The sequence below is a fragment of the Anolis sagrei genome, chromosome X (assembly GCF_037176765.1).
Source record: "Anolis sagrei isolate rAnoSag1 chromosome X, rAnoSag1.mat, whole genome shotgun sequence".
In the NCBI taxonomy this organism is placed as follows: domain Eukaryota; kingdom Metazoa; phylum Chordata; class Lepidosauria; order Squamata; family Dactyloidae; genus Anolis; species Anolis sagrei.
Window position 1 is genome coordinate 86,716,912 of NC_090034.1, and position 23,518 is coordinate 86,740,429.

At 41.0% G+C, this 23,518-nt stretch overlaps 1 protein-coding gene across 2 annotated transcripts in view; it reads right to left on the bottom strand.

Annotated features, from left to right (window-relative positions):
* The window catches only part of CTPS1 (CTP synthase 1), a 30,782-nt gene extending 7,632 nt beyond the window's left edge, over positions 1-23,150 (bottom strand). The window contains exons 1-14 of one of the 2 annotated variants that reach the window (XM_060783988.2): positions 23,008-23,150; positions 19,078-19,255; positions 17,200-17,370; positions 16,115-16,215; positions 15,446-15,562; positions 14,586-14,669; positions 14,279-14,359; positions 11,145-11,296; positions 10,320-10,452; positions 8,212-8,300; positions 6,360-6,454; positions 5,898-5,960; positions 3,799-3,842; positions 398-494 (exon numbers count right to left, since the gene is read on the bottom strand). In XM_060783988.2, coding sequence (XP_060639971.2) covers positions 398-494; positions 3,799-3,842; positions 5,898-5,960; positions 6,360-6,454; positions 8,212-8,300; positions 10,320-10,452; positions 11,145-11,296; positions 14,279-14,359; positions 14,586-14,669; positions 15,446-15,562; positions 16,115-16,215; positions 17,200-17,370; positions 19,078-19,255; positions 23,008-23,142 — 1,540 coding nt within the window. In that variant the 5' untranslated portion in view covers positions 23,143-23,150. Of the gene's footprint in view, positions 1-397; positions 495-3,798; positions 3,843-5,897; positions 5,961-6,359; positions 6,455-8,211; positions 8,301-10,319; positions 10,453-11,144; positions 11,297-14,278; positions 14,360-14,585; positions 14,670-15,445; positions 15,563-16,114; positions 16,216-17,199; positions 17,371-19,077; positions 19,256-22,981 lie in introns of both variants that reach the window. The other variant, XM_060783987.2, reaches the window with a different exon arrangement.
* Between the last annotated feature and the right edge of the window lie 368 nt (positions 23,151-23,518).

Sequence of the window (23,518 nt, forward strand, 5' to 3'; positions counted from 1 at the left end):
TAATAAATTAGAGTTGGACAGTCTTATCTTAAATTACAGTTTTATGCAAATATTCAAAAACATTTAACCTATGGATACCTCAATTAATGTAATTTTATTAGCATCTATTTTTATTTTGAAATAGACCAGTACCTTCTGCATTTCCCACCCTCAGCTAATACTTGAGTCAATAAGTTTTCCCAGTTTACTGTGGTAAAATTAGGTCCTCGACTTATATTTAGGTCAGCTTATAGTCAAGTATATACGATAATTACATGCTTTCTTTGCCTGGCCCATATCTACCCCTGATTACATTAGATAACTCTTTGGAGATGGGATAAAAAGGCCTCCACACCTAGACATGAGGGAGGGACAGACAGACAGGCAAACAGACAGACAGAGATACAAAAATCCATACTCATGACTGAGTTATCCGTTTGGAAGACGGTTCTTCTCTTGCCAAGCCGCATTGTTCCACCCATTTGACCAGGATTATGTTCCGGCATGTCTATTACCTGAGGGATACAGTTCAAAGAATGCACTGTGACCACAAAGGAATTAAGAAACAAAACACTACTACTCCTCTGTTCGGAGAAAACATATACCGTATATTCCGGCATATAAGACGACTGGGCGTATAAGACGACCCCCAACTTTTCCAGTTAAAATATAGAGTTTAGCATATACTTGCCGTATAAGACCACCCCCCTTCCAATGCACACTAAATAAAAAAAAATTAAAAATCAGATTTGAATTCAATATGGTAATTTTAATTCAAATGCTTATGAGAAGCAGGTTCCTATGAGAGGGACATTGTACCTTACATTGTACATTACAGTTGCTCTTTCTCCTTGAATTTCATTTACACTCTGGGTCCTTTACATCATGCTGGCAATAAGTTAAAATAAACAGTTGCAATAAATAATACTCATTTAAAGCAATTAAAAAACTAGCCGAGGTACAGTGCCATTATCAGTTCCCTTTTGCCTTCTCTCAGGCTTCTCCTATTGACGCAGCCTAAAATGGCATTGGCCTTTTCAGCTGCAGCATCACACTATTGGATTGTGGTCGACGAAGATCTCTTTCACAGAATCCTAAAGTTGGGAGGGACCTCTAAAGGCCATTTAGTCCAACCCCCTTCATTTTGCCATCATGTAGGGAAAGCAAAATCAAAGCACCCCTGACAGATGGCCATCCAGCCTTAATATTAACATTAATAATAATAATAATAATAATAATAATAATAAAGTTGGAAGGGAGCTCTAAAGACCATCTAGTCCAACCCCTTTCATTCTGCCTTCATGGAGGGAAAGTACAATCAAAGCACCCCTGACAGATGGCCATCCAGCCTTAATATTAACATGAATAATAATGATAATGATAATGATAATAGAGTTGGAAGGGAGCTCTAAAGGCCATCTAGTCCAACACCCTTCATTCTGCCTTAATACAAAGCGCCCCTGACAGATGGCCACCCAGCCTCAACAACAACAACAACAACATTAATACTAATAAAGAGTTGGAAGAGACCCCAAGGGCCATCTAGTCCAACCCCCTTCTGCCTTAATGCAGCAGGAGCACAATCAAAGCAACCCTGGCAGACAGCCAACCTTTCTCAATAATAATAATAATAACAACAACAATAAGATTCATACTAATAAGTCTGAGGAGACCCCAAGGGCCATCTACTCCAACCCCCTTCTGCCTTAATGCAGCAGAAGCACAATCAAAACACCCCTGACAGACAGCCAACCTTTCTCAATAATAATAATAATAATAATAATAATAATAATAATATTCATATTCATATTCATATTAATAAGGGTTGGAAGAGACCCCAAGGGCCATCTAGTCCAACCCCCTTCTGCCTTAATGCAGCAGGAGCGCAATCAAAGCAACCCTGGTAGACAGCCAACCATTCTCAATAATAATAATAATAATAATAATAATAATAATAACAACAACAACAACAATAAGATTCATACTAATAAGTCTGAGGAGACCCCAAGGGCCATCTAGTCCAACCCCCTTCTGCCTTAATGCAGCAGGAGCACAATCAAAACACCCCTGACAGATAGCCAACCTTTCTCAATAATAATAATAATAATCATACTAATAAGAGTTGGAAGAGATCCCAAGGGCCATCTAGTCCAGCCCCCTTCTGCCTTCATGCAGCAAATGCATAAAGCACCCAACAGACGGCCACCCAGCTTCAAAAATAACAACAACATTAATAAAGGGGTTGGAAGAGATCCCAAGGGCCATCTGCTCCAACCCCCTTCTGTCTTTCCCTGCTCCCCCCTCCCCCCCGCCTCCTTCCTCAGCAGCAGCAGCGACGACAGAGGAGAAGGGAGCCCCGGCGGCTTTGCTATCCTCCTCTCTCGGCCCCTGCGCAACCACGGTGCGAGGAGGCAGAAAAGCTGCACATGGGGCAAGAGGGGGAAAGGCACGCACCTCTCCCCCTTCTCTCTCACCCCGCGCATGCCTTCCTTGGCAGCGATGGTAAAGGTGCTCATGAGGTGAGAGAGGAGGGAAAGGGGCGCACCTTTCCCTCCCTCACACACCTTTCCTGCCTGCAGCACTGAGGAAGGCATCTGCGGGGCGAGGGAAGAGGAGGGAAAGGTGCACACTTGCGGAGGCCTGCACAGGCTAAAGTCTGCTTGCTGCTTACCCCAGTGCAGGTCTCCGCAGGTGTGCACCTTTCCCTCCACTTCCCTCACCCCACAGATGCCTTCCTCAGCACTGGAGGCAGCAGCAGCAGCAGCGCGGCGCAGGCCAGACGCTCCCTTGGCCCCAATTTGGCCCAGGAAGGAGGGACGCAGAGTGAGAAAGGCTGCCCTCCAGCCTCCTTCCTCACGCTGCCTCTTTCCTCACCGAGCCCAGCTGGGGCCCGACGGAGCGTCAGGCCTGCGCCACGCTGCTCCTGGAGGCTCAAGACAGAGGCTGGAAGCCTCGCTGGCAGCACCAGGGGCGGGCGAGCGGGCGCGCTCACCAGCGCTGGCCTGTGTAGCCCTGGAAGTCAGGCAAGCAGGCCGCTGCGAGCGGAGGTTCTCATCCACTGACTCGGCTGCTTCGGCTCCAGTGTCGCTACCATTTGTCATCTGCTATATCCGGGAGATTAGACGACCCCCAACTTTTCAAAGGATTTTAAAGGCTTAGAAAGTCGTCTAATAGCCCAGTTTTTACGGTATTGTAACTTCCGGTATAAGCAATCCAGCAAAGCACCTGTCAACACCAATCTTAATTCCTTTGAAGTGAAAACCAAATGAATTTCAGTACATTTTTATCAGGAGTAATGTGTAGTTTGACTTTAATCACAAACATAACTTATTAGGATTTTATGAAGAGCAGATTTCAGATGGTAGGAGATAAACACAGCAAAATGCAACCAATATTTATGCCGACTAACATAAAAACAGAAAAGGTCAGCTACAAATCAGCCTACAATCTGCATCTATATGCATTATATTTTGCATGGGTAGGCCATAACTGATTATTATGCAACATGTGCAGATGTCAAAGGACAGAGGTCTTGCTCCCTTCCATTCTTGTGGGCTGGACTGAGGAAGGACTTCATCCACTACATATTGGTTTTCAGCATTATTATGAAATAGAAAGATAATCACTATAGTCATGCTTCATTGCTCCTTCACATACTCAATTTGCTGGTGTATTGCACAATACAAGAAAGAGTATCCAGGAGTTTATGGCCATGTCAAATTCCATTTTCATCACAATTCCTCTCAAATACATCTGAATAATTCCTGAATGCTCTTAGTTTGTATGAAGTAAAATCACAAAAAGACACAAAACACTTACCACAGGATGCGCCGTTTTGGGGTCAAATTCTGTAGAATTGGCATCTGTGGATAACAGAATATGATTGGCTGTGCCTTGCAATGCAGTTATGAAAAGTATCCAGATTTCTACATTCCACAACATGAGACATTTCCCCCTTAATTGCATACAGTACTATTAGACTCAGTATAGCTATTCTCAGAACAGAATCAGCAATACTGCCAAATTCAGAGCTTTTTTAAAAAAAGATTTTATTTATAAATTTGTCCAACAAAATGTATAAGCATACATTCTTCTCTCTTTTTGCAGTATCTTAGACAAAAGAGTATGTCATATTATATACAATCTAACAGTAAATAAACATCAAAAAATCTTTAATCATATTTATCATTATTTTTAAATTTCCATTACAACTTATGCTACATATAACTCTATCACACACCTTTTATCCACTTATACATATTGTATTTCTTTATAATTATTATTATACCGTTTTCCCCCTCTTCCCCTTACCCTTAGTTTGTGCCCTCTTCACCAGGACCAACCAACTCATGTTGTTCCCCATATTTTCCAAAAGTCTGTTTGTTTACATATTCCCCTTTTAATTTTAATATTGCAAGTTAGCTTATCATTAATCACTATATTCCAAATTTCCCTATACCATTCTTCTAATTGAATTTTTTTCTTTCCGGTTTTTTGCTATTAACAATTTAGCTGCTGTTATCAAATTATAAACCCATTCTTTCTCCTCTTGTACAGGAATTATATTATCATGTATAAGTAATAGTGCTAATTTTGGTGCAATCTCAATCTCTATTTTTATTATTGCTCTTATTTCTTTGAATATGCTTTCTCAAAATGTTTGTATATTACATGACCACCACATATGAAGGTACGTCCCTATTTCCTGACAACCTCTCCAGCACTGATTTGAGTATTTTTTATCAATTTGATTCAATCTAATGGGAGTTAGATACCACCTCCATATCGTTTTGTAGTAATTTTCCTTAATTCGTATAGACATGTTTTTTAGTAATCTCATACTCCATATGAGAAATTCAGAGCTATAAGCATACCAACATGTATTTTTTATTATTTGTTACATTATTATTTTTTACTCTTTTGCCTAAGGTTTACCTTTTGTATTGAGTTTTATTTACAGAGACGTGTAATTGATGAAACAATTATCAATTTAACTTATTAATATTCCGACCAATGGTCATATGCATTTACACCAACAGAAACAACATCTAACAATCTATACAAACTGCAAAATCCAACAGTTAAAAGCAGGATGCAAGCAGGAAAAAACAAAGTGTGCAAAATATACATTGTGAAGTGCAGCGATGAAGCAATTAGAAGATTAAACTATGACTTGTAACCTGTAGCCTACCATGATCCTACATGCAGATTTAGGCAAACCATTGTCTCAAAATGTGGATATAATATGGACTCAGTGTTGCTGACAGGATGACTAAGATAATGCATACTATAAGAACTTTTAAAATAATGCACAGATTATGCCATCTATTAAAATGTAAAGGTTTCTCCTTGACATTAAGTCTAGTTGTCCAACTCTGAGGGGGAGGGGGGTGCTCATCTCCATTTCTAAGCTAAAGAGCCGGTTTTGTCCATAGACACCTCCAAGGTCATGTAGCCAGCATGACTGCATGAAGCGCTGTTACCTTCCCGCAGAAGTACCTATTAATCTACTCAATTTTTTTGTTTTCAAACTGCTAAGTTGGCAGAAGCTGGGCCTAATAGCTGGAGCTCACCATGCTCCCCGGATTTGAACTGCCAACCTTTCAGTCAGCAAGTTCAGCAGCTCAGCAGTTTAACCCACTGCACCACCAGGGAGCCCTTATGCCACCTATTGCATTATGGTATTTTACTGACTTGTTTTGACCCAGCAGTTAAGTTACTTGAAATGCTGCCTTTCATGTGAAATACTGTTTATATGCAGTCCAAAAACATATGCTCAATATCGATTTGTTATAAAAACAATCGCAAAGAGTGGAGAAAAATGAACGCAGAAAATAATAGTTTATGTAAATTCATAGGAAACAGAAGTTGCTAGTAATTTTAAATACCCTCCCTTGTAATTGTTTTGTCATTTTTACCTTGCCATTTGAGGATATTGCGAGCAAACTCCACAACTGCTAACTGCATTCCCAGACAGACTCCTGTAGAAACAGAGCAGAAAATATACATCAAGATGGCAATGTGCTGCTTCATATCAGCAGTTTTGCAACCATGTCAAAAAGGAAAAAAGTGGCACAATGGTGATGGGCAAAGAAAATGTTAAGCTCTTCCTCTAAGTTTTCAGAAAGACTGACATTATGAAGAGCAAAAAATATTGTTCAGTGTTACCCAAAAGGGAAAAATATCAAATTGAAATCATACATATGAAAACAAACATGTAACATTAAGTCTGCAGATCAGCCAGCCACAGGTCTCCTTATATACCTGATATTCAGGTGTTATCATTAGTCTTATTGTTGAGGCAGCCATCTGGTGCATGTGCCAAGACTATACTCTCATTTGTTCAAAATACAGAGTAGTAATAGAGTATACTCTCTTACCTAGAAAAGGCTTTTTCTGTTTTCTTGCCCAAGAAATAGCTTGTATCTTCCCTTCTGTCCCCCGAACACCAAAGCCACCTGGAACTAGGACTCCACTATACAAAAAAAAGGAGAAAAACATTTTAGTGGCATCTTAATGTTAATTTACAGTAGTCTCGCTTATCCAACCTTTGCTATCCGACATTCCGTCTTATCCGACACCCCCTTTTCCTCCAGCATTTCCCCTTCAATTAAAGGAGCATTCCCCAACTTTCTTTCCATTCCCAATAAGTGAAAAAGGTAAGACAAGGAGGAGGAGGGAGGAGGAAAAGAGGCAGGACCGGAAGTGGAAACACCCTCCCTCTTTCCCTCTGTGATTTCCACGCTCCACTTTCACATCTGGGCACTTCCTGCTGGGCTGCTCTAGGAGTCCCTGTTGTTAGTATTTTAGGTGTCTAGCGCTGCGTCGTACAGGTAACAAGAGACTCCGTATTATCCGACATTGTTTATCTGACATTCTGCCGGCCCGTTTATGTTGGATAAGCGAGACTCTACTGTATTTATTATTGTATTTCTATACCACTTTTCTTAACCCCTAGGGCAGTGGTTCTCAACCTGTGGGTCCCCAAATGTTTTTGGCCTTCAACTCCCAGAAATCCTAACAGCTGAGATTTCTGGGAGTTGTAGGCCAAAAAACATCTGGGGACCCCAGGTTGAGAACCACTGCCCTAGGGGATCTTAAAGCTGATTCCAAGTAAGAAATGGCAAAGATTCAATGCCTCACAACCACATAAAACAATACATTACAACTAAAACAGAAACATATAACTATAAATTAAAAGCACTAAAAACCTATACAAACTGTCAAACAGAGTCATAAAACATTAAACATTTAGCCATTGCATTAATCCAGTGAATTCCTTTAGCTGCTTAAGTTCGTTTCACTTTCCACGTGGCACATATTTGAACCATCGAAAATGTAATCTCTCAATATAACATTAAACATTGCTTCTTTGAATGCCCAACTTTGAATGCACTTCACTATGCTTCTCAGAGGACAGTACTAGATTGCTACAGAATAATATACAAAACATTTAACACAATAATACAAGTGCATTGTTACATCATCTATTCCCAGAAGCAATAAGGAGCATGCAGGACGTGCATACATACAACCCATTTCACATTTGAAACTTTCCCAGTCTCCCAGATGAAGAAAAAAAAATCTATAAAATGCAACTGCCTTCATAAGAGTTGCTATGGTGGGAAAGTGTTGGCCTTTAGAATAAGTCCTATATCCAGGATCTCTCAATAAGTTCTATATCCAGGATTAATACTGCTACCACAAACATCAGTGAAGCATACATTCTAAAGATGAATTATGCAAATTTGTTTGGTAACAGAACCATATGATAATTGCCAACTGCTATCCAGTGGTGTATGGCCTTGAAACATGGGGGTTCTACTAAGTCATCTGTCAGAAGTGCTTTAACTGTGTATATTTTGCATGACAGGGGTTGGACTGGATGGCCCTTGTGGTCTCTTCCAACTCTATGATTCTATCATAGTAACAGCCATATAAAAGCTATCACATATTAATCATATTTATTTACTTACTTACTATAGTTTTACCTCACTATCTCTCACCCTGAAGGGGACTCAGAGCGGCTTCCAAATTGTTGCTTATTTTTTCACACTTCATCTGGCCTCTGAGGAATAATGTGGGGTATATAATGTCTTGATTGCTAGGATGAAAATGCACGGCCGCTGCTACAACCCTGATCAGGCTACAAACGGGGAACAGTAAGCATGTCTACAAGAAACCAGAAGACACTTTCTCCTATATAGGAAAGCAAAGTTATGAATTCCTTACTCAGAACTGCAGAGTTTCTGCCAAGCCTCGTGGTATCGAACCGGCTCTTCTTGTAGAGTAATTGGTTCCAAGTCAGCAGAATCAATGTACTAGAGAAAAGTCAATTTTAAAAACACAATCAAGAATGAGTCAAAAGTGCCACCTTTTACATTTTAATTCCTCGACTAGAAATTCAGGGGAAAATCTATCATAATTGACTTCATACCAACAAACAATGACTTTAATTGACAAACAATGGCTAGGATATTAACCCTTGGTATCTGCTGAGGCTTGGCTCCAGAACACCCATGAATCCAAAATCCATGGATGCTCAAGTTTCATGATATACAATGGAGTAGCAAGCCCCTCATGTTAAATTACTCATATTAAATCATGGATCAAAAATCCATAGCTTCTTTAGCCACTTATATTACTCACTGCAACAAGGAATAATTGGACACTATGTACTAGTATACAATTCTACCTAGTAAGTCCCCAACCCTGCAGAATCAAGGCTAACCAAGGTATGGACCAGGCTAGTGTCTGAGAGATTTCCAGTTATTATTTCCCAGTGTTTCCAAAACTGGAAACTTCTACAACAGTGGTTCCCAACCAGTGGTCCACAAGAATGAAAATATGGTCCACAGCCTCACCATTACTACACCGTTGCCTCAAAACCACACAGCAACAAGAGCAACTGGTCTTGCGAAACCCTCTTATAGTGCCGAGGTAACAGGGATGTCAGGAGGGGTGAGGCTGACTCCCCACAAAAGATTACGACTACCACATCAGCTCTAGATTATTAAATATGGTTTTCTGTGGGCGAGAAGATGGCAACTACTGGATGGCATATGTTTTGTATCAGAAACTTGAGCTGATGTGGTCTTTCCAATGCAATTTTCTGAATCAGCACCCCAAATAACCAAACCGAATCTAAAGTTGACCAAAACGGATTTGTAGCCCTTTTGGTACTAATGTTGGAGAGTGGTCCCTGGTCAAAAAAACGTTGGGAACCACTGTTCTGCAGTATCATAGAGTTGAAAGAGAACCCAAGGGTCATCCAGTTCGAACTGCCATGTAGAAATACACAATCAAAGCACTCTTGAGAGATGCCCACCTAGTCTGTAGTATTATGTGTAGTATTTTATATTTCTTCCTCTTAATTTTATTAGTTGTGGCCCAGCTATCCAATCTATTAAGGTCACGTTGAATCCCGATACTGTTCTCTGAGGTATTCGTTATTTCTAAATTTGTGTCCTCTGTAAATTTGATGATTATGCCCTCTATTCTATTATAAAAGTCTCTGAAAAGGTTGTGGAATAGCTCTGGGTCCAGGACAAAACCTTGTGACAGTCCACAGGTCATTTCTCTCCAGAATGAAGCAGTCTTGGATTCAGCTTGTCAACTGATTAAAAATCCACTTAACAGTAGCACTATCTAACTCACATTTTGCTTCTGGAACATGGCCATACAGTCCGGAAACTCACAGCAACCCAGTGATTTCGGCCATGAAAGTCTTTGACAACACAATCATATTTTACTAGTTTATTGCAAAAATATCATGGGAGACCTTGCCTTAATAAAATCAAATACAACTACAACCACAGCATTTCCTTCCTTTATTCATATTGTAACTCTACCAATAAAAGAGATAATGTTAGTTCTTCCTTTTGCCATTAATATAACAAAAAGAAGAAAGAAATGTAATCTGTATTTTGCTGAATATAATAAAATATAAATTTTGTTGCTAGGTGGTTTGAATCCAGGGAGTGGAATGAGCTCCCACTGTTAGGCCCAACTTCTGCCAACCTAGCAGATCCAAAACATGAAAATTTGAGTAGATCAATAGGTACCGCTTCAGTGGGAAGGTAACAGCACTCCATGCAGTCATGCTGGACACATAACCTTGGAGATGTCTACGGACAATGCCGGCTCTTTGGCTTAGAAATGGAGATGAGCACCAACCCCCAAAGTTGGACACGACTAGAATTAATGCCAAGGGAAAGCCTTTACTTTTAGTTGTATTATGATATTTAAGTCATTTAAAAAAATAGAAATGTATATCCTATTTATTACTGTTTTTAGTTTTAAATATAAGTCCAACAAAGGCAGAAAGTGGAAAAGCATACCTTTATCTCAAGCTTGTGATTGATAGCTAGAGAAGAATGTTCCAAAGCTTTGATAACAGAGGCATAAGAGTCTGAAAACTTGGTGTATTTGCCAACAAGAGCAATAGAGCAGGTCTCCAATAAACGGTCATATCTGTATTAACACACAAACACAATATAAGATATATGTTTACAGTTCAGGAATATGAAATACCATTCATTTTGATTGAATAGGTCTGGTATATATATTCAGAAAATATAACTTTAAATTCCCAAAATCATATACTAATTGCATCACCACTGAGGGCAGTTGAGAGTGAGAGGTGATCCATTTTTAATACATTGTCACAATGGAGGAACATCTGTGAGGTGTCAGGGCTTCCTTAGTTTTTCAAAGTAATTTTTAAAATGCCTTCATACAATCCCCTAAATTTGAATGAGCTCAGCGAGTCATCTTTCTGTATAGACATGTACAGGCTTAATGCAGTAAAGACGTGTTCGAACTTTTTAAAACTGTCATCATTGAGTGCTACCCATCTGGTATCCATCTCTTTTCTATTGTTTTCTATTAACCAAGCATTATTGTCTTTTCCAATGAATCATGTGTTACTGGGCAGTTCCATCTTTCCTCTAGAAAGAAGAGTCAAATAGGTTCATAAACTGGAAGAAAGGATTCATGTGTAGTTTAACATAGAAGCAAGGCTGTACAAAATCCTGCCAAGTCCTAATTTACCATAAAAATATTTCTCTTCAATGGGTGAATGGCTAGAAAAAAATGTATTCTTGTCACAATCACCCGTCAGCTCTCAGAGCAAGAAGAATAGTGATTTCTACAAGGACCCCCACCTGTCCGACATCTCCTTCCACTTCATCAGCATTCTTCTAGGCTGTTTTTCAATGGGAAGGTTGAGCCTGTGACGAAAGTAATCCACCACTCCTTGTTCCTCTAGCAACAGAGGCACTCGGTAGATGGAAGAGACATCATGAACACAAATGACCTGTTCAAAAAAGAATAAAATCAGGAAAGAACAAGCACATTCTGTCACGTTTAAGATATACATAACAGTATGCAGATACTTAAAACATCTATTATTGCAGAGTGCAAATGCAAGCTTCTGTTACATAACTATGGTACATCTATATATATAAATTTGTTAGGGGCATCCAACGGAGCCACAAAACTCAAAAACCCCCCAATGAAACTTAACCAAAATTCCCATGCCCATAACACAACCCACAAGGTACAAACATATCTACTCAAAATGAAAAACAACACAACAACACACTAACAAAACGGCAAAACAACTGAGCATGCGCATTGGCGCCCAGCCGCAAGTTCCCTGGCGCGCGCACACGGCCTTCCGGCCAACGTTCCCTCTGCGGAAGCCATGCCCACTCCAAGCCCCACCGCGCCGCTTCCCGCACACACACACACCCTGCCGCAAACACACACACAACCCCACGCTCCATCACTCCCCCCACCGCCGCACACACACACACGCAACCCCACGCTCCATCACTCCCCCCGCCGCCGCACACACACACAACCCCACGCTCCATCACTCCCCCGCCCCAATCTTACCTCCTTTTACTTCACGCCACCTCCAAACCCCACCCCGCCCCTTCCTGCCCTGTCAAAATCCAGGAAAGACGGGAAGGAAGGAAAGAAGGAAGAAAGAGAAAGGGAGGTAAAGAAAAAGGGGGAAGGAAGGAAAGTTAGAGAAAGAAGGAAGAAGAAAAGGAAAGAAAAGGAAAGATGGAAGGAAAGGAAAGAGAGACAGCAGAAGAGAAAGAAAAAGGGGGAAGGAAGGAAAGGGGTAGAGAAGGAAGAAATGAGAGACAGAGGGAGGGAAAGAAAAAGGGGGAAGGAAGGAAGGAGAGAAGGAAAGAAAAAAGGGAATGAAGGAAGGAAAGAGGGAGTGAAGGAAGGGGGAAGATGTAGAGAAAGAGGGAGGGAAGGAAAGAAGGAAAGAGAGAAGGAAGAAAAGAGACCAGAAGAGAAAGAAAAAGGGGGAAGGAAGGAAAGAGATAGAGAAGGAAGAGGAGAAGGAAAGATAGGAGGGAAGGAAGGAAGGAAGGAAAGAAGGAGAGAAAGAGGGAAGGTTGGCCACAGCAACACGTGGCGGGTAAAGGTTGTTATTTCTATTATTATTATTATTATGCTATGATTCCTATTAGACCCTGGGGAATGGGAGAGGTGTCAGGTCCCAGAGGCAATGCACTGCATTATTGTTATTGTTATGATGGTGGTGAAATAAAAGGAAATAAAAAGAGAAAGAAGGAAGCAAACAGGGAGGGAAGAAAGGCAAAGGAAGAAAGGGGGAGGGAATGAAGGAAAGAGAGAAGGATGAAACCAAGTAGTGAAAGAAGGAAAGAAAGAAAGAGGTAGAGAAGGAAGAAAGGAGAGAAAGAGGGAGGAAAAGGGAGAAGGAATAGGTAGGGACCTCTCTTTCATAATAGTCCAGATATCTACCTCAACTTTGATAAGTTTTACTATAGGCCACAGCAACGCGTGGCAGGGCACATCTAGTACAGTATAAAATGCTCTGATCTAACATTTTTGCCATTCCTATCCGAGCACACAGTATTCTGCTTCACTATTTTAAAAATGTCATCTCCAAAGACTGAGCTGCTTTCACCATGTTGTTTTCATTTAAAATAAGTAAATCAGCTACTAGCATACAGCAAGTAATAGCTAGAATCAGAGATGTCAATGTTTTTATTTCTTAGCTATTCCCCAAAATGACATGTGCAGAAAAGCTACTACAAAAGTTCCTTTGTCTACAATGAGGGAACAAATCTGAATTTGCACAGCGTTTTCCCATTCCCATATTTCATATGCAACCACACATCATGGTGAATTTGCCTCAAGCAGCCACAAACACTTCCCTTTCCAAACTCACCTCACTGTAAAGGGGCAGCTAACAATATTCAATTATTGTCATATGTTCTGCAGTTGATGGTGCTTGGTGATGGAAGGGTTAATGTAAGTATTAGTTCTAAAGGGTTCGGTAATCTGTAAGTAAGGGTTTATGGGTGAAAACAATTAAGGGTGGAGGTATGCAAGAGATAGGTTGCAGCTGGGTGTTTTTGGATATAAGGAGTGAGCCTTGGAAATGATCTTTGGGAGAAAGGTATTTGTCATATTTTGGTGGTGGATGCTGCTGGTTTTTCCCCAGGTCTCTGGATTTTCGGTATCCTGATCTGTCTCCTGAACTCTTAAAACCCTGGAACTTTGAATCTCTGGACTGCTTTAGACTACAGTATAGACTCTTGATCCCTGGACTTTGTTTATTGAAACTCTTGGCATTTGATCACTGGAGTGGACCCTTTGACTACGGTGTAGCTTTTGCTATCAGTTTTTGTTTAGTCTGTGGCTGAGTACCATCTTTGTTTTATATTTTGGACTATTGAAACAGCCAGACAGTAAGTGCTGTTTTAATCAAATTATTTTAACACTAACTGGGTGTTGGTTTAATTCACCTTTGCCGGAAATAATGACAGAGCCCTGGCATCATGACAAGTATTCCCTTTAATAGGAACCAATCAAGTCAATACTGTTTTGCTATTTTTTCTTCCAGTCATGCATGTGATATATATACATTTCTCCTTTTTAGTTGTCAGTAGCCAGTAAAACCTTTTTATTTCCACCTTGCATAACAAGCTAGCTGTTGTGTTTAAACTGTCATTTGACAACTATCATTACTGTGTACAGATTAAATTGGCGTTTATGGATATAAATTCCCATGGGTGCCAGTTAACTGACCGTCTACTATATGGTTAAAAAAACAGCGAGTCAGTAATTGTGATGTAGTTGAGGCTAATAACAGGATTTAAATCCCCAATAACATTGTCCTTCATCAAGTTAGAGATGTACCCTTGTTGGTTCCTTAAATTTTGGATCCTGCCCACCTAGATTAGCTCTAGAACAAAATATTGAAGTAAATATGCTTAATGCTAAAAAAAGAGTTCATTTTTACCTGTTCTGGTTCTACATGACAAAACATGGAAATCTTCTCTTTAACTGAGGTATCAAGAGGTGTGGAACATCTGCATACAATCTAGTAAAGAAAGCAGTGATAGCAAAAGTGTCAAGACCATACCACAGCAAGTTTAAATCTAAGCTTTCAATTCATTTTATTATTTATTCAAGTTATTTAGGAACGGATATATTTCAGCTTCAGCAAATAGATACAGGTACAGTTACATGTCTTTCCACGCTAAAACCTTTGTTGAGCTAAAGGTTCTGTAAAATCCAGTGTGAAATTTCATCATATATAAACTTACAAGATCTGGTGAAAGACCAAGGCCCCGAAGTTCGCGAACACTGTTCTGTGTGGGCTTTGTCTTCTGTTCTCCTGTAGAACTTGGCTAGTCAACAAGCATAAGTGTGAGAAGACAGTGTCAGAACAAGGGCCTTCAAAACTACAGTCACCCCTCCACATTTACTGTTTTGACTATGAGTACATTTACCATTGCAAAACAATAATCCACTATTATGATAATGAAGAAATCGCAAGTATATACTTGTTCCAACAACTTGTAAAAGTTACAACAAACAACAGTATTCAATGAAACTGAAGTCTGTTATATTCACAATAATGATTACTGTTCCTTTCTTGTAGAAGGGAATTTACAACAAAAGTTTATTTAAAGAGATCTCCTCTTTAAAATTCACAATAGTAATTTCTTTATCTTTCTTGTAACTCAAATCCAAATGCTCAAAAATACTTCTAATGTACCCTTATATAAGTTGTTCCCAACCTGTGGTCCGCAAGAACTAAAATACGGTCTGTGGCCTCACCGTTACTACACCATTGCAACGAGAGCAATTGGTCTCGCGAAACCCTCTTTAATAAGTGCCGAGGCTTATTAAATATGGTTTTCTGTGGGCGAGCAGATGGCGACTACTGGATGGCATATGTTCTGAATCAGAAACTAGAGCTGATGTGATCTATCCAATGCAATTTTCTGAATCATCATCCCAAATAATCAAACCAAATCTAAAATTGACCAAAAACTGATTCGTAACTCTGATCAAAGTGGTCCCTGGTCAAAAAAAGGTTGGGAACCACTGCCTTATATGAAAAGCACTAGTCAGATACAACAAGCACAACCATTCAGCACATGTTCTTCCAGAGCCTTACCTGTGGTACAAGACTGACATGAATATTGCAAAAATTTTCTCGCTTGACTTTGAATTGAAATTGGCGGAATGCTTCAATGAAAGGCATGCTTTCAATATCTCCTACTGTTCCTCCAAGCTAAAACAAAGACATCTGTAATTAATGATGGTACCTTTTTACAGCCAAGTCCAGTCACTATATAGATGTGTCAGAAGGTTCAGTTTAGAATATGCTGGATGGCACAAATCACAAGGCTCAATCCAGACTAACCTGTATTTAAACTGTGTTCGTTTGAAATGAGACTTTAATTTGTCTAAGTCAGGCTGGACCCAAAGAATATTATTTTCTGTTCTTTCAGTCAATCAAATAATATCAATACAGAGAAATTAGATTACTGACACTTTCACCCTTCTATCTCTACCAAACCTTTTCCCATTTCCTTTACATACTCCAGGATCATAACTAAATATCATCTTCACGGAGAACGAGCTGCAGAATAAGCCTGGGTGGACAATGCTACTATAATTTGTAAAATACTTCAACAAATGAACAGTATATCCAAAGTGGCTACTGTCATAGAGAAATGCACCCCTGTCAGACCTCTGAATACAGTATTGCACTGATACGCAATATTTCCTAAACTAATACTTAGTTCTTAATCACTGCAGTATACAAAGAATGGATACCAACCTCAATCACACAAACTTGAGGCTCTATACCATCTTCATCTACAGGAATTCGTGCCTGTCTCAACACCCATTCTTGAATTGCATCCGTAATGTGGGGTACAACTACAAAACATGAAAGAAAGAATATATTTTCCTCTTTGCAAAACTAAAACTTGTGATTAAATCAGTCTCTCCCGATCTTCACTGGTTCCAAAACTCAACAAAGAATTTTGTTTATCTCAGCGTAATCCTATCTTAATGACTAGGGTTGTAGTCCCCAATTTATGCCCCATTCTGAAATATTTTCAAGAGACGCTTTGTTTTATTAATTTAAGAAGAAATGTATCAAGCTTCAAGGCCTGAAACTTCTCTGCCTTTAGACTCAATTTGCTCAGAGGAGTGACAAACCATAATCCTACTATTCCCTGATGCATTTATAATTACTGAGCTTTTGAGTTGCTGTGAGTTTTCTGGGCTGTATGGCCATGTTCCAGAAGCATTCTCTCCTGACGTTTCACCCACATCTATGGCAGGCATCTTCAGAGGTTGTGAGGTCTGTTGGAAACTAGGCAAGTGAGGTTTCTATATCTGTGGAATGTTCAGGGTGGGAGAAAGAACTCTTGTCTGTGTGAATGTTGCAATTCGCCACTTTGATTAGCATTGAAAAGCCTTGAAGCTTCAAAGCCTGTCTGCTTCCTGCCTGGAGGAAATCTTTTCCCGCTAGTGGGAAGAGTGAAGTAGAGGTCACTTTGCTGTGCACATTGGCATGTTGCTCATGAATAATAAGTCAAAGTTCTGCAAACCTACACAGAACATGTAAATGTGGCTACATATTCAACTACTTTGCCTTCTATTCAGAAAATTATATACCACTTCCTCCTCAGTTGCATATAGGACATACTGGAGTTGCACAATGCAGTATATAAAAAAGTAAAAAATAAATTATGATATAGTACTATACATCTTTATCAATATTATAAAAACAATACCATTGCCACTACCTATTTACTTTTGTAGTACAACTGAAATGAAGCACATCCAAATTTTAACAATATTGATATTATGAACATTTCCTCAACAAGAGAAACTGCATTTCCAGGATTTTACCTTGAACAGTTTTGCCCAGGTAGTCTCCTTTCCTTTCTTTGTTGATGACATACTGATAGATCTTCCCCGTTGTCAGATTATTATCTTTTGTGAGTCGGATATCAAGAAAACGTTCATAGTTACCCAGATCCAAATCTACTTCCCCTCCATCGTCCAACACGAACACTTCACCTAAAAATGTTACAATCAGAGATTGGGCTTGCTTAAATACAGCCGTCACCTTCTTTTCTATATCACATATCATCTGCTGAAAATGATCTTAATATTCCATTTGTTTCCCTTTATCACATGACAACAGCAAAGATAAGATATTTCTAGGTGGTTACTTCATTATTTAAGGAATCTCTGTTCCAGCCATATATACAACTGATATATGCATATTCCAATCTCTAACTAAGATTCAAAGATAATATAACTTTCCAATCAGTATATATACTATTTATTTTGAGTATTTATAAGCAATGTTTTTATGAAGTTATTCTTAAGTCTGTGTTTATATAAAAACTCACACAACCCAACAGTTACATACTCCTCTTACTTGTGGATGGGGCCAAATTATGTTTTCCTATTGTACCAGGACAATTCTCAATTGAAACCACTTTTTTCTATTTGAGAACCAATTTCAGCATCTGTTTTCTCTGGCCAATGAAAGGAGTCTGGCTGATCCTTGCCTTTGTCTGTATATTTCATATACTGTAGCTTCAATCAAACTGCCACAGACCCACAAACAGTATTGACAACTTCAAATCCTAGGCTAATGAGGAAATCAAATGCAATCAGTGTAGTTCTGGGTTGTTGTGAGTTTTCCACGTTGTATGACCATGTTCCAGAAGCATTGTCTCCTGACATTTCACCCACATCTATGGCAGGCACCCTCAAAGGTTGTGAGGTCTGTGGAAACTAGGCAAGTGGGGTTTATATATGTGGAATGTCCAGGATGGGAGAAAGAACTCTTGTCTGATTGAGGCAGGCATGGATATTGCAAATGTCTACCTCGATTAGCATTGAATGGCCTTGCAGCTTCAAAACCTGGCTGGTTGTTACATTGGGGGGGGGGGGGGGGGTTAGCACAGCTGGTAAAATCAGCAATTATAACAGCTACCAACTGAAAGGTTGATAGTTTGAAGCCCCAGGTCTGCGTGAGCTACTGACTATCAAGCCCAGCTTACTGTTGACCTAAGCAGTTCGAAAACAGCTTGTGCTGTAATTAGAGAAATTAGGTACGGCTAAAAAAAAAACCGGGGGAGGTATTTTATGACACCACAAAAAGAAAAAGACCAAAAATGCTAGTGACCAAAAAGGAGGAAGTCCTGATGGCTCTTCGTCATAGAGGATGGAGAGACAGCACCCTCCGTGGCTGGATTTCGAGCACAAACTTCCAAGGCACTGAAATCAAACATGGCATTGAATGTTTGCCGTGTATGTGTACTGTGATTCACCCTGAGTCCCCTTGGGGAGATAGGGCGGAATATAAATAAAGTGTTATTATTATTATTATTACTATTATAGTGCAGTTCTATGGGCTAACTAAGTGTGCACCTATTATAAGTGATTTCTAGAGACTGGCATGAGAAATGAGGCAAGGCTCTTCAATGTCTCCTGCTTACTATAGCTTCAGTTCTGATGAGAAAGGAGACTCACAAAAGAAAAACGAAGACGCCAATGAAATGAAGTTTTTTTTGGCAGTAAACATGATTGCTGCAGAGGAGTGATTGCTGCAGGTGAATAGTTTAAGTATTTATTCCCCACACTATGACCAATTCAGATAAAATATAATTTCTTTAATGAACACCAAAAAGGGCACCCCCCCCCCCCATGATTAAAAACATGCATTATTTGGTCATGCATTGCACAGAAAAAAATTTCGCCCCATCTTACCATGCTCATAAGGAGAGAAGGTGCCTGCATCAATGTTAATGTACGGGTCAATTTTAATTGAAGTGACGTGCAATCCACATGATTTGAGAATTGTCCCAACACTGCTGGCAATTATCCCTTTGCCAATTCCAGAGATCACACCACCAGTTACCAGAATGTACTTCATTTGCTTTAAAACCTGGAAAAGAAAAACATTAATCTGGAAGCATGATAAAACATCTCTGCCTAAATGTTGGGATGACCACGTTATCTTTTGAATCCAAACATGACAGTATAAATATGAAATACATGTTTAAAATGTACATTATATATTTAATTTTAGACCAAAAAGGAGGGTATATGTGCAAATGTTATATTGCAATTTTCATCAATCATAGCCAGCAATGCCAGTTATGAGGGCTCATGGGAACTGCTGTAGAACACACTTTCTTATCTACAACTTACACAGCAATATCTACTAAAATATCCCTATAAAATAGTGGCTGCTCTTGGATGAAGGGACCATAATCTGATTCTTAACATCAATAAGATCGAGGGGCTCATAGTGGACTATGCGAGGCCAGTCGGGGTATAGGGTGGCAACCTGTGGTCAATGGGGTTATACTCCCCAAGGACACAGGTCTACAGTCTGGACTCATTGCTGATGCTTGAAGCTCGGGTGTCGGCAGTGGCCAGGAGGGCCTTCACACAGTTAAAACTTGTGCGCCAGCTGCGACCGTACCTCAAAAAGCCTGACTTGGCCACGGTGGTCCATGTCTTAGTTACATCCACAATGGACTACTGTAATGCACTCTACGTGGGGCTGCCCTTGAAGACTATTCTGAAACTGCAGTTAGTGCAAAGATTGGCTGCCAGATTACTAACTGGGGCTAGCTATAGGGAACATACTATGCCCCTACTAAAACAGTTCCACTGGTTTCCGATAAGTTTCCAGGTTCAATTCAAGGTGCAGCCCTATATGCTTGGGGTCCAACCTATCTTCAGGACTGCATCTCTTTCTATGAATCAGTCCGGGCTTTGAGATCGGAAGGGGAGACCCTTCTCTTGGTCCCAACACCGTCTCATACGCAGTTGGTGGGAATGAGAAGGCCTTCTCTGTGGTGGCTCCCTGGCTCTGGAATACCCTCCCAAAAGAGTTTAGGTTAGCCCCCACCCTTGAATCGTTCTGACCCAGCCTCTATCCCCTTTGGAAAAACTTTATAAGTCCCACTACCTTAAGAAAGGTGCAATTATTAAAATTATTATTACCATTTGGCACAGAGCCCCTAGTGGTGCAATGAGCTAAACCCTTGTGCTGGCAGGAACGATGGCTGACAGGTCAGCAGTTCAAAACCAAGGAGAGCGGGTTGAGCTCCCTCTGTTAGCTCCAGCTCCCCATGCGGGACATGACAGAAGCCTCTCACAAGGATGGCAAAACAGAGGCCATCCAGCCTCTGTTTAAAAGCTTCCAAAGAAGGAGCCTCCACCACAGTCCGGGGCAGAGAGTTCCACTGCTGAACGGCTCTCACAGTCAGGAAGTTCTTCCTCATGTTCAGATGGAATCTCCTTTCTTGTAGTTTGAAGCCATTGTTCCGCGTCCTAGTCTCCAGGGAAGCAGAAAACAAGCTTGCTCCCTCCTCCCTGTGGCTTCCTCTCACATATTTATACATGGCTATCATATCCCCTCTCAGCCTTCTCTTCTTCAGGCTAAACATGCCCAGCTCCTTATATCCGGGCATCCCCTGGGCAACGTCCATGCAGACGACCAATTCTCTCACACCAGAAGCAACTTGCAGCTTCTCAAGTCGCTCCTGACACACACACCACCTGGCAGAAGGTTCAGGGTTACAAAGGCAAAGACAGACAGACTGAGGGCCCCTCCACACAGCCATATAATCCAGAATATCGAGGCAGAAATTCCCACAACATCTGCTTTGAACTGGGATATGAGTCCACACGGCCATATATTCCAGTTCAAAGCAGATGTCTGATTTAATTAGCTGTGTGGAAGAGGCCTGAAAGATAGCTTTTATCCATGAGCTGTAATTATATTGAACTCCATGGTTCTGCACTAATGTGGCATTGGGGGCTGTGCAGTGGTGGTTGGGGTATGGAGGGATGGGTGTGCTGTTTTGTGATGTCTGCTGGGGAAAGCATTTAATTTCATTGTTCAGTAGTAAAAAAGGTAAAGATTTTCCCCTGACATTAAGTCCAGTCATGTCCGACTCTGGGGGTTTAGGATTGTCTGCACGCCCACCTATCCCTAAATATCCATCCTATTTCACTTTGACATGGCCAGAATTTTTTTAAAATTTTAATTATTACATTTGGCCCTGCCACAGGTTTTTAAATGCGTCGTGATATTATTGTTATTGTTTTGCTTTGTTTATGAGTTATTTACTGTTGTATTGTTGTCGTTATGTTTTATTGTTGTTGTATTTGGGCTCGGTCTCTTGTAAGCCGCACCGAGTCCTGCGGGAGATGGTAGCGGGGTATAAATAAAAGTTTATTATTATTTATTATTGGTGCTCATCTCCTTTTCAAAGCCAAAGAGTCAGCGTTGTCCATAGACATCCCCAAAGTCATGTGGCCAGCATGACTGCATGGAGCGCCATTACCTTCCCGAGAGAGGGGTAGAATCATAGAATCAAAGAGTTGGAAGACACCTCCAGGGCCATCCAGTCCAACCCCCTGCCAAGAAGCAGGAATATTGCATTCAAATCACCCCTGACAGATGGCCATCCAGCCTCTGTTTAAAAGCTTCCAAAGAAGGAGCCTCCACCACACTCCGGGGCAGAGAGTTCCACTGCTGAACGGCTCTCACAGTCAGGAAGTTCTTCCTCATGTTCAGATGGAATCTCCTTTCTTGTAGTTTGAAGCCATTGTTCTGCGTCCTAGTCTCCAAGGAAGCAGAAAACAAGCTTGCTCCCTCCTCCATGTGGCTTCCTCTCACATATTTATACATGGCTATCATATCCCCTCTCAGCCTTCTCTTCTTCAGGTTAAACATGCCCAGCTCCTTAAGCCGCTCCTCATAGGGCTTGTTCTCCAGACCCTTTATCATTTTAGTCGCACTCCTCTGGACACATTCCAGTTTGTCAATATCTCTCTTGAATTGTGGTGCCCAGAATTGGACACAATATTCCAGGTGTGGTCTAACCAAAGCGGAATAGAGGGGTAGCATGACTTCCCTAGATCTAGACACTATGCTCCTATTGATGCAGGCCAAAATCCCATTGGCTTTTTTGCCGCCACATCACATTGTTGGCTCATGTTTAACTTGTTGTCCACGAGGACTCCAAGATCCTTTTCACTCGTACTGCTCTCAAGCCAGGCATCCCCCATTCTGTATCTTTGCATTTCGTTTTTCCTGCCAAAGTGGAGTATTTTGCATTTGTCACCTATTGATCTACTCACATTTGCATGTTTTCGAACTGCTTGGTTGGCAGAAACTGGGGCTAACAACAGGAGCTCACTTCGCTCCCCGGATTCAAACCTGCAACCTTTCGATCAGCAACTTCAGCAGCTCAGCGGTTTAACCCAGGGTAGTACAATGTACAACAATGGCAATAAAGCTATTCAATTCAATAAAAAGTCCATCGCAATTATCTCTATTGTTTCTGCATTGAGTCTGTATCTACACTCCATCTTTTTAATTTGCAAAGGGTTGCTTTCAAGTACTGCAAGACTAAACCAGACTAGGGCAAACTTGGGTCCCCCCTCCAGGTGTTTTGGACTTCAACTCCCACCATTTCTAACAGCCTCAGGCCCCTCAGGGCCTGAGGCTGTTAGAAATGGTGGGAGTTGAAGTCCAAAACACCTGGAGGGAGGACCCAAGTTTGCCCAGGCCTGGACTAAACCCAGGATCCAATCCAACCATCAGCCCCAACCTGCCCAACACTAGAATCCAAAAGCGATGCTTCACCTTTCGCCTCACAAGGACTAACCCACCGCTGGGCGAGGCTTCTCTTTCTGAGGCGCTCCGACAAGGCCCAGCCGGTACCGAGAGAGACAGAGAGAGAGGTAGCTCTGAGCGCGTGAAGCCGGCGCGCGCGAAGAGAACGCATGGGCCAGGAGGAGGAGCATTAGACTTCGGGTCGATGTGCGCCTGCGTGGAGTTCGCCCCAGCACCTCCCTGTTTCCAATGAGGACAATTCTAATTGGACGAGGTTTCGAAAGGGGGCGGGGTGAGCCGAGAGGCCGGAAGTAGAAGAATGAATGTGCTTCACGCGGGAAAGAGGCCTCTGTTTATCAGTGGCTAATTTATTTATTTTATTTATTTGCCACAGTTATTTGCTGCCCTTCTCACCCCGAAGGGGACTCAGAGCGGCTTACAAGATATATATACATACAATATATTATATTATTAGCATAGTACAATATCAGTATTATATACTAGCTGTACCCGCCACGCTTTGCTGTGGCCAACCTTCCCTCCCTCTTGCTCTCCTTTTTTCCTACC